Below are 15989 nucleotides of genomic sequence, written 5' to 3'. Positions count from 1 at the left end.
ATCCACGAATGAAAAGGGAATGCTCTGCTTGCCCAGGCATCGTAAGACATAAAAGGCAAACCGTTCTGCTGACGACTCACTTCTTATCCCCACACAGGCGCAGAATGCGGGGATAAGAAGCGAGTCGGGGCAGAACGGTTTGCCTCTCCACCGCTTCCCAGCCCGATCAGGATGCTGCAGAAGGGGCAGTGTACGGCCCACCTGCCCTGCCCTTTCTAGAGCCCATTGTATTTTTCCCCACAACGAGCTTTGTTGCTAGTAGTATAAAAAGATGCTGCACTGGAGGCCAATACTGTACCCCACCCCCTCTCTGCACTGTGCATTCTCAGTGCCAGTGACCACAGCTCTTCACAACCAGTGGAGGCTACGGCTTTACCAGGGACTTCCAACTGTCAGGCAGCTGGCTGCAACCGCTCTGATCCTCACCAGGCAAGGTGTTTCAGGGGAGGCCGCTGTTTCCCTCCAAACTGGATTAGTTCTTCATATGGCTTGAAATTCTCGTGCCACAAAGAGAGAAGGTGGGGGAAACGACAACTGCACCAAGCGCATTGCAAAGCAGCGTTCTACAGAGATGGGAATGCCTGCTGAGGCATCATGAAAAGCAGGCTGCCACGGTAAGCCAACAGGAAGTTCTCCTGCTTGAGTCCTGCAGAGATGCTCTTGCACAGTTCCTGCTAGTCTCCACGGAATGCATGGGGGCGGCTCCCACACACCCTGCCCCCGCCCTGCTCGCTGCTGGCACTGCCCCTCCCCCAGTCCCCTTCCTGCTCATCACATTGATGGAGACGCACCATCCAACAGTGCCAGGAACCCTGCTGCAGCCTGGGAACGGCCTCCCAACAGCCGATTGAAAAAAAGTTAAAGAGCTAAAAGGGGGGTGCTAGAGCTGAGTGCCCTCCCCCCCTCATTAACTCCAGCCTGAGCTTTCACACAGAGGCTCTGTCTGCAGCTAGAGCCCTGTCCCCCTCCAAGTCAGACCCAAGTAAGGCTTCTCTTTGCTCTGACTTAAAGGGGAAAGCCCCACGAGCTATGCTTGAAAAGTGCATGGCTTTATGAGGAAACCCTTAAACAAAGACGGGGCATGCTGTGTGCCGCACGGGGGGAAATCCTGCTATGGAAACACCCCTGGGTTAACCATTCCAAGACCAGGACCAATACAATTAATGTCACCCCCCACCGCAGTCCACAAATGAGGGCAAGGCAGGATAACGATTTCAAATATACAAGGAACACTCAAGAAGGTTCGGTAATATTCTATATTCAAGTGTGGCAGGACAAATAAGAGATTCAAAAGTATATGATATTGCATTGCATGGTCTGTCCTCGTTTAGTAACGGTTAACAAATCAAAAACCTTACCAGAGCTAAGTTAGCAGCTGCCTGAACAGAGAACCACCTCTGACGTGTTCTGTTTTCGGCAAGGCTCCCATGCTGCTGCTGCTGCTGCCGCCAGTCATGCATCAAGGAGGTCTTCCCCCCCCCCCCCCCAGGCCAAGTCCTTTGCCCCCACTAGCAGATTCACACAAGTCCTGCACAGCTTCGGCCCGCAACCTTCCTAAACCTGAATCCTGGCTAGGAGCCCAACCCTGCAGAACATTCTCCACTAGCACAAGCCCTGCTGCAAGTAACGGGAGGAGGGCGAAAACTGTACTCCGACCCTTCATTCCAATGAAGCTCAGCGGGACTGGGCTCTTGATGGTTTACATTTTGATTAATTTTAATTGCACAACAGACTGCACCCTCTCTCTCCCCACTTTGCCCATTACAAGATGGACATTTGTCTTCCATAAGCTAATATTTGGCATTTCCTTCAGCTGCCTTTGTGCTGCATTTTTCCGTTTCAGATACGATTTCTTCATTCGCTATGGGCGTATTTTTGTCATCGTTCTTTCCTTTTGCTAGTGTCTTTAAACACTTGTCAAGTCTTTTCAAGAACACATCTGCATCTTGCTGGGACATTCCAATGGCGGAAGCCGCATTGAGGTACGCGCAGTGGTAGCTGTTTGTGTGCGACATGAAGCCTTTGAAAGTGTAGCCACTCAGCGTCTGCAGGGAACTGAGGGGAACCACCCTGCGAAGCAAACACAACTAAGCTATAAATACAAACTAACAAAAATGCAAAGAACAGTGTGCAAGTTACGGCCAGTCTTATTTAGCAATTAAACACCCACAACACACAAAAAGCCACACTCCTTGGTTTACCATCCACTTTCTTGGAGTAAGCCCTATGAAACCCAGTTTACTTCAAAGGAAACATGCACGGGATTGAGCTGTATATCACTTTCCCAAACTCTACACATCTTTGGGGGTCAGACAGCAGCCTTGCTTCTATTGCTCATTAAAATGTTAAATTCCAGATGTTACTGGAAGGAACTCACCTTGCTCCAGAAACCTGTCTTGTGAAAAGCATCGATCCAAGCTGCGTCACTGCTGTGCCACTTTGCTCATCCAGCTTCCTCAGCGACATAGCTGAAAATTCACAGCAGCCGTGTTATGACACAGTTCTTTTTATCAACAAAAACGTATTTTACAACATGAACGTTTTGATGAAGTAATCTAATATATACTACCTTTTTTTGTTAAGTAAGAAAATCTTATTGGCAAACTCCCTTCCCCTTCCTCCTCTCATCGCAGATGAAAACTTTACCATTCTTCCCTTCATTGGCTTTAAAGGCAGCTCAGTGTTTAATTTATTTTGCTAACCAGTTAGCAGCCAGGGTTAATTTTCATCATGATTTGAAACCAGTGTTTGAAGTTCATTTGGAAATATTAAGAAAGAATCTAGCAAGGGTTAGATGCAGCCAGCTTTTTTCATCTCATCCACCTCCCCCTTTCATCTCATCACACCTGCCTTTTGTCTCTCTTTCCAGACAACCTTTTGGTGGTCAAAGCCCCCTCCTCTCCTCCTTTTCAGTAGTGGAAAAGCTGGTTGACTCCAACCCAGAGACTAGATGTTTAACCAAACCTAGAGCCAAAACACACGAGAAGAAATACCTAGATTCAGCACGTGTTCTCTTAAGGTTTGCCGGGATCTGTAGGCGTCCTGGAAGCTTAAAGTTTAGCATTTACAGAGCAGCAGGGAGGGAAATACAGGCGCCTGTATTTCCCTTCCCCTTCCTGCTGCTCTGTAAATGCTAAACTTTAAGCTTCCAGGACGCCTACAGATCCCGGCAAACCTTGAGGTAAGAGAACACGTGCTGAACCTGGGTATTTCTTAACGTGTGTTTTGGCTCCTAGTAATGATGGAACAGCAGTGCTTTATTTGTTGCAATTTTTTTACAAGGTCTATGGCAAACTGCACAGCTAAAGACAGTTTGTAACCAAATTTAAGAAGTTAAGCCCTTATACTGGTTTACACAGCAGTCCTCAAAGCATTACAGGATAACCTGCAAGAATCAAAGCAGCAGTTGGCAGATTTTATCATCATCAACTGCCAGTTGCAGACTAGCAAGACAGTAAGAGCAGCAAGACTTTTATTAACGGCATTAAGGACTAACTTGTGCTTTTCTTTAAGAAAACACACAAGTAACTAAGCCAAAACAGACTTTTATGTGAAATACAGTCTATGTTCTCAAGTATGAATTTACAAAGTCCCACGTTACCGCATGCCTAGGGCACTGGTAACTACAGGCTCCAGATGGCTCTCCGCCCCAAGGCATTTACATAGTAGTCACCTTGCCTTTAGAAACAGACCAACCAAAACAGTTAACAGTACAATCCTATGCAGATACTCAGTAAGCTTAGACTGGAGCAGCTCCACACAGGATTGCACTGCGAGATACATGAATCAGTATGCATACAGATAGCTCCTTTTCATTCCCATGACAGTACAAGGCTTGCTTCTGCCCAGAGTCACATTGAGGAAGCAGTGTTTGAACAAGAAGCTGAGGCACACATGGCTGCAGCAACTCCCGGGATCCAAGTCATTGCAAAAAAGGTGCTGAGATCACAAGTATTGCTTTGAGGGTCCCTACTAGTTTATCACAAGCCCTTGCTCAAAGCAGGTATCAAGGAGCTTTATGCTGCTTTGGCCTTCTACCACCACCACGTGACTGACTCCACGGCAGAAATGCAAGTGGTACCCCTAGTTACCTAAGGAGATTGGGTTATGTGGTGTCTCCATCAGTCTTTCATTGTAGGCTTCTGCTAACTTCTTCAGCTCACTTGAAAGATAATAAAACATTTCCTGGAGGAAGAAGAACAGGACAAATTCTATTTAGGTTTATCCTTAGAAAAAGCTGGATTCCACAACCACGCCATCACAATCAGCAAGGGGAAGCGCAAGCAGGAACTGAGGCTTTAAAATTTTATTTATTTGTTTGTTTGTTTATAGTCTGCCTTTCTCCCTGAGACTCAATTACACAGTGTGAGTTAGTACAGTCAATTTCAAGGACATTTCAATGAATAACAACAACAACAACAACAACATTCGATTTATATACTGCCCTTCGCCTGAGAGAGCTCTGAGAGAGCTGTGACTAGCCCAAGGTCACCCAGCTGGCTTCAAGCAGAGGAGTGGGGGAATCAAACCCGGCTCTCCAGATTAAAGTTCTGCGCTCTTAACCACTACTCCAAACTGGCTCCTCATAAGGTAATATGATGCATAAATGTAACTTTGCAAAGATTTAAAACCAGCAGAAATCTAATACATAGTTGAAGCAATGCTAAAACAGAGCATAAACAATTCTAAGACAGACACATTAAACAATATAGAACTACCCAGTAGGATCATACCCAGTAGTAAAGTCTATGGTCTCTATACTGATGCATCCCTCTGAGACCACTTCCTTACAGTACAGCCCTCTGAGTAAAAACGTCCTCTTGAATAATTCAGTTTTGCATTATTTATGGAAAGCCAGAAGGGTGGGAACTTTCCTGACCTCTTCAGATAGGCTGTTCCATAAACATCACACCAGAGAACCACACCCATTCCACCAAAACTAAACTGAAGCAAGAGACACTTCTGTAACTTAGCCCAACAGAACCAGTTGCATTCACAGTAGCCAGGCACTGGGTTCAGCCAGTGAGGGAACACCCCAGAACAGAAACAAGCAGTGCCCAGCCATAAACACAAGCCATTCCCTTGCTTCGGTTTGCTTCTGTTGGGCTAAGTTGCAACAGTTTGGTTTGGGCAGAATGGATGTGATTCTCTGGTGTGATGGTGTCCCCTGGCTTCACTTCAGTTCTGGGGGGGATTTCATTCCCATGCTTCAGTTTGGTTCTGTTGGGCTCTCTCTGGGATGAGCTCAGCTTGCATGTGGGAGTGTGCCTTGGCTATGGCAGCTTTGCCCCAGTGTGTTTCTGCAGTGGGAGTGTGCTTGGACTTTTTTCCCTATATGAAACAATGGAGTGGCTGGGGGCACCTTTTTTGGAGGCCCTTGGCCCATTGGGCCCAATCTTCCTGAACCTGGAGGGTATTCAGAGGACAGTTAGGAGCAGGTCCCACAAATCTGGTGGAGTTTGCTTGAAAAATGCCATGCCTGGATCGCCCCCATATAGTTTTTCCCATACGGAATAATGGAGAGTGGCTGGCAACACCTTCTTTGGGGGCCCACAGAACTGGTCCCCGGATCCAATATTCCTGAAACTTCGGAGGTCTCTACAGGACAGTCATGAGCAGCTTCCCTGCAAATTTGGTGGAGTTGCTTTAAAAAGGCCCTCCCACCCAGGCAGGCACTGATGTTTCTTTGCAGGGAAACAGCAAAGGAAAAGCCAAGCCTTGTTTACCAAATTTTACTGAATTAATTTGGTGACCTGAGTTTGGAATACCGAATCTGATTTGGCATTGCCTATTTTGGTCCCAAAAAACCCAACAATTTTTACCAAATCAGCAAGAATTCAGCTTTCCCCCCAAATTCTGGACCTGAGCTGCACACCCCTATTCTCTTCTATTTTATCCTCACAACAACCCTGCAAAGTAGGTTAGGCTGAGAGTATGAGACTGGCCCAAGATCACCAAACAAGCTTCCGTAGCAGAGTGGGGATTTGTACCTAGGTCGCCCCGATCCTAGTTTAACTGTCTAACCACTACACCACAGTGGCTGTTAATAACAGGGCAGTAGTACAGAAGGATCAGAAGACAGCCATAAGAGGGATACAGCATCATTTGAACAAAGGGCAGTCCCAGCCGTCCATCCATGCAAAAACTAACCAACATGCACAGAACAAAAAACAAAAGCATCTGGCATCTCCTTGATGCAATCCAACGAATCCCCCGAACAAGGCTGGCACGAGGAAGCCCAAGCCAGGCAGCCTGCACGGTTGAGCCTCTAGCTATTTTCTACAGCGGTAAAGCCACCTAAGTTAAAAGGTAGGATTGTAAAACCACTGATTCACTCTGTGCGTGGGGCCGGCTGCAGGGCCAGGGTGCAACACCAGGGAATCAAATTGTTCGGTGTACCTGATTTATTGTATGTTCTGCATTTCAAAATTATTTTTTCACCATTTTAACAAGCTTCTGGGATTGTTATAAGCAGCTAGCTAAGCAGTTTACTATACAAGCTATTAACTGTGCCTCGTATCTGGCAATACTTTTTTTTGGGGGGGGGGGGGTCAAATCCATACCTAACCTCTATTACAAAATCTGGCTATTTTGCGAGGAATTTATGAGATGCCAAGCACAAGTCTTAGTTAAAAGAAAGGTAAATGAATTCCATTGATTTTTCTGCATTGTTGCTACTATACTTAAGTCAGGCACAAAAGAATCCTATCATGCTAGAAGAGTCCTGAACAACTTATGCACTAAATGTCAGCTACGTTTCCAGTGGAGGAAGAAGAGAGTTTACATTTAATAAAGGAGGGGAGGAGACATTGCTTCAGTCAAGAACAGCATCAAGTTTGGGGATGACAATGACATATTCTTCCCAAAGTGTTCCATATGCATTATTAAATCATTCGATTGAGAGTGGATTCTGACAGCTTGAACCAAAGACACCTGCAAACTGCACCTTCTTCTGTTTCACAGAAGGGAATGGGGTAGCCTTGCATGAATTTTGGGCTCTCGTATTAGAATTCTTGTGTGAGCAGGCTGCTCAAGTGGAAAACTGCCTGGCCAACCACAGGAACAGAAGTGAACTCTATGAGGAAACTGGGAAATTCAGCTAGCCTTAGCAACAATTCCAAAGCAGCATGGACAGGTGTTTCTGTTGCCCACAAGGAGCTCTCCTCACCAAACGCCAGTTTTCCCTGCCCCTGAGAAGCCATTCCCAAGGCCTGCGGTCCTCCCAAACGGCATCCCATATGGTTCAAAGGGCTGCAGGTGGAAGGAAATTCCACACACAAACACAAAGGTACTTTCTGCTCTCGCAGAAAATGGTTTGGATCATGGCCGCTATACAGGAAGTAAACCAAACTGGACAGAATGGAAACTTTCCACAAACAGCAAAAATACCCGTATTTTCTACTTGATCCATGAGTATGCAACAGAAAGAGACGCAGGGCTTGCCATGTAGTCTGACAGGCAGCTGAAAACTTCTGGCTGGCAAAAAGCAGCCTAGAAAACAGGAGAGGCTGCAAGGATATGGGAGGTGCTGAGGAGGCGGGAAGGGTATAGATGCTGCTCTAAGAGTAGCGCTGCCTGCCTAATGCCTGCTCAATCTGTGCATCTGTAAAGAGATAATACAAAAACCACCTGAGGTTTCCAGCCCTTTCTCTGTCCTGGAGTGCCCCATTGCTGGGAGTTACTAAGGCGAGAGGCAAGTCTACGCTGTCTGGTTCTGCTGCAGAGATTCACATACACCCTGCAAGATGCTGGTTGTCAACAGCAGCCCAGAACAACCTGCAGTAAGATCGGAGGTGAGGCTGAGGCAAGCAAAGGAAGAAAATCACTCTCGTTTTTTTATAGCCTGGCTGCTTTTTTGAGTAGGTATAGTGGAACTGATACAGAAAGGAGCACTCAATGTCAAGCTATAAATAGCTCCTGCTGAGAGTATAATAGTTTTGCCTCTCAGCCCTTGCAGAGCAAAAAAAAGAAAGAAAAGCAATAAAGCATCACGATTAAAATCTCACCATTCAGGAATATGCACATTTGAGGCACAATAATTAAAAACGGAGGGTGGTGGTGGAGGACTCTTATTTCTACAACAACAGAAACATATTTATAATGCTTAGGAAATCGGGTTTATGGAGTGGAACTGAATTTTTAGTGAAGAGGCTGCTTCTTGAATGAAATTGTGAGATATCCAACCTTTCATTCTCTAAGGAATTAACTACTGAGCAATGCATTTCATTACTTGTACAGATATATGGTCATTCATTGAGGCTTTTATCTGCCAAATTATTTGTTGTTCCCAGCAATTCCTGATATTCCTCAGTACTTATTTATTGTCACTGTAAATCTACTCCTCCGATGAAGACTGAAATAGTCAGTTGATTTGTTCACTGCCTTTGGGAGGGAAATGGGCACGATAAAGCTGATTTCGTTTTAAAATGGCCATGAGCCTTTCATAAGGAATCATTAGGTGTTTTCCATCGTTTCATTCCCAGGCACGGCCACAACATTCATGGGGCAATTATGGCAGCTCTTTCTACTTCTGTCTTTATTTCCCAAGTTTCTAATTAAAGATCACAACCATTTCTGGAATTTAAATGGTATACTCATTTCATTATTGCCCCAGCAGAGTACGATGACAAAGCAGCTGCCATCAGAGATGTTCACTGCCTCTGTTTCTCCATATTACTGTACTGGGCATGTCTCTGGATTAAGAGGAATGCCTGAGAGCAGCAACTCGTGCAGAGACGCAATGATCAGCCTCCTTTCGGGAGGGCCATTTCTGCTGCGTCTGCAGAATGCTCAAGAGAGAAGCACAGAAGAACCACCTTCCCCACCCCCAAGACTGGAAGAAGTTCACAACCAGAGCAGTAAATCATACACAGATGCATCAGGTGCCCTCCACAGAAGCCTTTAATAGTTTTACTCCTTACGGCACAAAAAATAGCCTGGTATGCAGTTCAGGTATTACCGACCTTCAGTGTCCATCTTGGGGTTTCTATGGCAGCAGGAATTGAGGAAGCTCCAGGTAACTGATCACTTTCTCCAGAACTACCAACAATTACACTGCCCTTTTGGATCCGCCTGCCCCCTGCCCCCCCCCCCAAGCCCAACCTATGCTTCACAGTGTTGCATATCATGATGCATATACTGTGATGAAAACTGGTGGGGGGGCGGGGGGGGAGGATGGGAATGACACCCTTCCGGGAAGGCCCTGCACGTAGGGTTGCCAACCTTCAGGAATTACAACTCATCCCCAGGTGACAGAGATGAGTTCCCCTGGAGACAATGGCTGCTTTGGAGCAGGGGCTCTATGTCATTACACCTGCCGAGATCCCTCACCTTAAAAAAATTCAGTCTCTGCCTGTGCACACACACAAAAGACAGACAACACTGCAAGACACAATGCTCTCTCTCTCTCTCACACACACACACACACACACACACACACACACACACACACACACACACACACACACACACACACACAGAGAGAGAGAGAGAGAGAGAGAGAGAGAGAGAGAGAGAGAGAGAGAGAGAGAGGTTTTGCTGCCGATGACTGGAGCTCCATAGATGTATGAGGAGCGTGCAGTTTACAAGGTTATGATAACTTGATGCTACAATTTTTCATCAAGTTAATTTTGAAACATTACCTTCCTTTCCTTCAGCAGTTGTTGATACCCTTTTGTGCCCAAGGACAGCAATGTAATGAGAACATCTAATGAAGGGGAGGCGGATGCTCTTCCTGGGGAAAATAAGAAGATATAAACAATCTCCTAAAAACTGTTCTTTTCTTATAAGCTGAGTTCTCCTTTTATAACCACCACCACCACCACCACTGTGTGATTATATACCGCTCTTCTGGACAGATTAGTGCCACACTCAAGAGTGGTTAACAAAGTCAGTGTTATTATTATCCCCACAATACATTTGGGGAGCTGGGACTGAGAGGAGGGGCTTACCCAAGGCCACCTGCAGAGTTCTTGGCAGTAGTGGGAGTCGAACAAGCCCAGCCACTTAACCACTCTGCTACAGCAGAGTTGTTTCCGCGAAGAAAAATCCATTTAAAACCATGTACCTGGATACATTTTGCTGATCTCCTGGACAAAGGAGTCACTGAAGCCAGCAATTACAGCACCACCTACTGGAACCATAAAATTTTTGTCCAGGCTCTGCACAAAAGCATCTATTCGGCCTCTTCGTGCTCCCTGCAAAAAACAGGATACAGAACTCAGCTGAGGAAGGAAGAAGCCACACAAGGATCTAGCCACACATTATGAACAAGTAGTGTTGTTTGTTAAAAATATGACGCAACATAACACTAGGTTTTGTGCTTCAAAAGAAGTGATGGCAGACAACAGAGATAATGGGTATAATTCATCAGGCGAGCTCTTCTGTGTAAGTCCCACTGAAATGCACTATTCCCATTCATTTCAACAGAACTCAGCTGAGGAGAACTTCCCAGTGGGACTGTGTCTCGGTTTCTTGACCGGGCTTCCTTTCTGTAACTGTGGTCATGAGTTGCTTTGCAAAACTATAAAATGATAAAGAATTATATCTGATACAGCCTGACTAAAACAATTTTCAAGGTGTGCCATAGGCTGCATCTATATAATTTCTATTCAGTAAGAGATCTGTGTAAGACCACAAAATACAAATCTCAATCTGTGTTAATATGAGGATGCATCTTGTATAAATTGATTAAGATATTTTACTTCCTGAAAAAGTAAAAAGGGTTTTTTTCCTTTCTATAAGAGCACGGAGTCTCCCTACCACCTGGTGGTTGCAGGTACTGCAGAGTGAGCCTGGGAGATTCTATCCCGGTACTACACAAACAGCTCCACCAAAAACCAGGCATGTTATGAAGACAAACCCTTAGCCACCCCCAATGTAATTCCACCACTTAATACGGACTAAGACATTTTATTATTGTAAGGAAAGTTAATTACCAATGTACAGTGAAGCCCCGGCTAATCATTCTATATCTGTTTTCCAGACTCTCAAGCAGGAGCCCCCCCCCCCCATGGATTTTTCAGGAAATGCTGATTTTTCAGTAGCAAGACCTCTTCAATTTCTGTGTCATTTACTACTTGAAAGTATAGGGGGTTGCTGTAGCAAGGACTCTTATCTTTTGTCCACATGGGCAAATGCAGCTTGAAACAATCACTTCCTTGTCAACAAAATACATCTACTTTTTCCAGCCAAAAGCAAACAAGTTCAAAGTAAAGGGGACCCCTCTGAATGTTTAAACATACATCATAAAAAACAAGAACAAGCCAGAAAATAGCATGTGACCCAATAGCCAACTGCACCCGCCGCACTTCTTGGGCTATCACTAGATAGTGATTTGGGCTATCACTAGAAATGATTTATTAGGCTACTTTAGTCTAATAGGGGAAATTTTATCCACAATAAAAATGTTAATTTGGCTGAAGCCAGCCTTGTAAACATGTTTTTGGGGATGGGGGTTGGGGTTCTCCAAGTCATGCGTCATCTCAGTGTCTTTAAACATACCTCCCTTCTAGTATTAAGGTCAAAGGGGGCAGCTTAGGGGAAAGAATGTATGTGCCGGATGCACACTTCTTTCGGTGCTTGGTGGGCAATTCTTACTCTCCCCAGCTGCTGGTCTACTTACAAGTGTGTATTACAGACATGGCTTTGAGGACGTGTGCCAAAAAGAACCATCTGCAGGCAGCTTCTGGAGGGCAAGGGGAGCCAGCCTGCCTGGGAGTGCAGGGATTTGGGCCTACAAAGCACTCTGTACATTCCTACGGGCTATCATTGTTCCATCACAAACGCTGACAAGGGAAATCTGTGCAAAAGATGGGAAGAGGAAGTCAGCAGCACCCCCGGGGAGGCATCCCAAGCCAAGGTTTACAAGGAGTCTCAGATTAAGCAGCAGTTAAATGCCTGTCATTTCACTTGGCCTTCCTCGCCTCATTACCTGACTACTCACTTTAGACATCACTACCGTTTTCCCTTAGCCTCATATTTTAAGCCTTCAGGCCTGGCCTCTGCCTTTAACTTTTGTGCAGTGCATACCAGTGACTGTATGTATGTTATAAATAATAAATATTATATATTACATTTTGTACACAGACAAAACTGTTCCAAAAGTAACTAGGTTTCATACCACCTGCAACAAGTAGGAGTTTACAAGTTGAAGATACAGCGAGCCACTGAGTACTCTACCCTCCAATTTCATGTGTATTTAGTCAAATGCTTTTTATTTGCATGTACAGAGCAGACCTCAGAATCTAGATTCCACGTGGCTGTTCACATGAGATGCAGCCAGACTGTAAGTCAGATTAGGAAAGGGGAATACCCTGACTCTTTCAAACTGCTTGAAAACAGGCTTCCCCTACAAGCAAGGCCGCACAGAGAGTCACAATGGCCGCTGAGGCCCAAGAATAAGGGCTGCATCTGAGGCAGGTGCCTCTTACCTGCTGAATGAGGTGCATGCATTTGGAGGACTGGACTCCATATGCATTGTTGACAACGTGAGGGATGTCATGCTTTGCGCAAATCTCTGCCAGTTCTTCCAGTCTGCAATCATAAAATTGAAATTTGGACACATGATCAACAGAAACATTTTAGGAGAAACTAAAGATAGATTAAAAGGGAAACAAATCCACTATCAAGGCTTTGCCCCACTATTGAAGACGGGATGAAACTCGAAGTGGGATCCAAAGAGCTGCTTAGACTACATCAAGGGGTTTATGATGGCCCAGTGGAATTCCTGGCTTCTTTCTTTAGCTCGCTGACCACTACACGATAGCACACATGGCTTTTGCAACTCCCCTCGGGTGCCAAATTCAATTTTTGGTATGTCATAAGGGAACATTGTTTAAGACACATGGAACTAGTTTCACAGGTCTTTGAATCTCAGCCACTATTGCATAATTCCACTCTTAGCTGATTTTGCTAACAAGCAGCAGTCAGAGTAAAAATCCTCAAGCTTGGCTAAAGTTTCAAAAGTATCCTTTCCAAGAGTACTTATTTGCAAAAAGTTCAGCCAACTCTGAGAATGTAAAATATTTCAACAGCTGACACAATAGTTGTTACTATTTAGAGTTTGGACATTACCTTTATTTATTTTAACAATTTCAGTCTGGGTCTTTCCATCAGATGCACACAAGATGGATTACAGGGTACTAATACTAGCCACATTCACATATTACAGTGGGAGAACACTTCAATCTATCAGGACATTCCATCAAGGACTTAAAGGTTACTGTAGTTCAACAGAAACCTTTCAAAAACAGAATCCAACAGGAAGCTGCTGAATTGGAATTCATATGTAAATTTGACTCAGTCAGGCTTGGATTGAATAGGGACTATGAATGGTTATCTCATTATCAGAAGCAAACTGATCCCATTATCAGAAGCTACTGATTGCATCTACTCCCCCGCTTCCCTCTCCACCTATATATCTGACCAGTTTCTTGATACCTTCCATGCATCTGACGAAGAGCACTGGGATTCTCGAAAGCTTACGCTACAGTAAAGATGGTTAATCTTAAAGGTGCTACTGAACTCTTTTCTATTTTTGCTACTACAGACTAACATGGCTAGCTCCTCTGGATCTATATCACATATTACAAGCACTTTAAAAAACAATCAACAGAAAGTCTAGATAAACAAGCGACTCAGCACATATGGCACCTGTATTCATCATTCCTTTAAAGAGAGTTTCAATTTGTGGTTAGTTTTTACCACAAAACTAAAAAGTATCTTCTACTTTTAAACTCGCTGAAGGTTTTGGAAACCCCCTTGGAAACACCATGGCACCCTTCACCAAGATTTAAAAAAAACCAGGACTCTCACTAACAAGCAACATTTTATTTGGCATGTTTAGTACTGATAAACATATAATTTGGGGTGGTCAGCATATTTATGGCCATTCTGTACTCTACAAAGGCAAATTTGCCATTGGGCTCTCCAGCGCCTCCTCTGCCAGTTATCGTTCCTCAATTCTTCTTGCTTTGCAACCAACCCCTTTGGTGTCCTGATCCATGGTTTGAGAGGTTTAACGGTTTAGTGTGCTTGAGGGGCAAATCAGAACGGGTGCTGGAAAATCCACACACGGATACTCTCAGCATTTTTTTAAAAAACCACAGCTGCCCAGGGCCCAAAATCAGATTAGGGTAGCCGTTTGTTTAATCTTTTGCCTCCAGCACAAATTTGCCAAATACAAACCTTCCCCAGGGTTTGTCATCATTGAAAGGGGGCAGGGGAAGAACAGGCTCCTTCTTGCAATTGTCCGATACACAGACACACACAACCGTGACAACTGTTTTTTAAAACTCTTACAAAAATCTCGTCATGGATCTCTCAAGATCACATCTAGTTTGGGCCCAATTTAATAAGCACATAGTAAGCACATTCTAAGAGCTAACATTTTCAAAATTAGGAATTGTTGTTCATTTACCACTAGAAGCTGTGTCAAAAGGTAGCACAGGACTAGTTATTGCAGAGAAAACGAATACCGTCCACAGCTGCAAGAAAAGGACTCCCACCAATGCTTAATGGGGTGGGGATCCCTGGAGCAGCAACAGGGACGTTACACCCAGAGTGCTTCTATTTCCATCCAAGGCTGTATTACGCTGGGGAGTATAAAACCCTTCCCTCTTGGATGGAGAAGGTGAGTATAGCAACTGGCAAAGGGTGGGTGAGAAAGGTCAATCAGGTCAATAGTCCGTGCTTAGGCATACTGAAAGTAAAATGTGGAAAAACATCATTTTAAGAGCAATTCCCATATTGTTCTTTTAAGTCTTCACATAAATCACAATAATGTCACAGGACACCAAATACTATTTCATCCACTCTTTATAAAAAGCACAGGAATCTGCACTTTGGCCAGTAAAAGTTCAGCAGGAGTCCTCGCCTGGTCTTGTTAACTCCTAAGTGCCCTGCACAGGGTATGTCGTCATGAGCCAACTCTAAGAGTTCGGGCCTGTGCTTCTCTCGAACCAGAAGCTGTTGAACTGCTTTCCAAGACCCTTTCCTATTAGGTGGTAACCAGAGCCTATATAATCGACCCTGCTTCCATACCACTTGCTCAGAAAGAGCGTCTGAGAACTCCACTTCCTGGTTCCTTGCCCCATTGCGCAGTGGTTCCAGACTAGGGTCTCCTTGAACCTCTGACAGAAACATTTCTGGGTCCCCCAGACTTTCTACCATCTGTTCCTCTAGACCACCCCTAGTCCCACTGTTTCCAGGGCCCTTGGCAAAGATTTGGTTGGGGTCCTCAGTTCCCTCGGTTGGGTTTTTAGCATTATCCAACTGACCCCCTTCCAGTCTGGAAGGCGCCACAGTTTCCAGCTGCTCTTGGGTGGAATGGCTCCCTTCTTCCCCTTCGAAACACCCCTCCCTCAGGGCTGGAGACGGGCTGGTTCTGCCCCTCCTGGGAGGCTACCCTCCCCTCAACCTCCGTACCCTGGGCCACTCCCTCCCCTCCCAGGTACAGGCCTATTTAACTGTCTATAGCCCTCCAGCCTGATCCAGCCCTTCACGCAATTCTACCTGGTTCGCTGCTGGCTCAACTGGATTTTAAACCAAGATGCAACAGAATTATTTGCTGGACGTTCCAATGAGAAGGAAAGTAATATGAATGATTTTTGGTTCTTTAAATTGAAAATCAAGAAAGAGTTACAATTTCCTAATGAAACAATACCTATTCTGAGTAGATAATAGGAAATATTAAGCTTCTACAAAACAGATATACACATTTCAGAGTTTATATACTAGCAATTATATTGTCTTTGCGTTTAATTTACACATCTTCTCTTGTTGGAATAATTTTAAATTTCCAAACCCTTGCACAAACCAATTTAGCAGCTGTCAACATATATAAAATGTTTGTCTCTAAATATAGGTTTTACATCATTTAAAAGGGAAAATATGGAATATAAAGAATATAATGTGAATTATAAAGATGGGTAGCCATGTTAGTCCATCTGTAGCAGTGGAAAAGAGCAAGAGTCCAGTAGCACCATTAA

The 15989-nt window shown here is 44.7% G+C and overlaps 1 protein-coding gene across 2 annotated transcripts in view; it reads right to left on the bottom strand.

Moving 5' to 3' along the window:
- Positions 1–772: 772 nt before the first annotated feature.
- Positions 773–15989, bottom strand: part of SEPSECS (Sep (O-phosphoserine) tRNA:Sec (selenocysteine) tRNA synthase) — a 38423-nt gene continuing 23206 nt past the window's right edge. For both annotated transcript variants that reach the window (XM_054999345.1, XM_054999346.1), the window contains exons 6-11: positions 12432–12534; positions 10067–10196; positions 9642–9733; positions 4092–4185; positions 2378–2468; positions 773–2070 (exon numbers count right to left, since the gene is read on the bottom strand). In XM_054999345.1, coding sequence (XP_054855320.1) covers positions 1791–2070; positions 2378–2468; positions 4092–4185; positions 9642–9733; positions 10067–10196; positions 12432–12534 — 790 coding nt within the window. In that variant the 3' untranslated portion in view covers positions 773–1790. The remainder of the gene's footprint in view (positions 2071–2377; positions 2469–4091; positions 4186–9641; positions 9734–10066; positions 10197–12431; positions 12535–15989) is intronic.

The sequence above is a fragment of the Eublepharis macularius genome, chromosome 15 (assembly GCF_028583425.1).
Source record: "Eublepharis macularius isolate TG4126 chromosome 15, MPM_Emac_v1.0, whole genome shotgun sequence".
NCBI lineage: Eukaryota > Metazoa > Chordata > Lepidosauria > Squamata > Eublepharidae > Eublepharis > Eublepharis macularius.
Note: the sequence above shows the minus strand (reverse complement) of the source record. Positions and strands in the feature narration are given on the sequence as shown.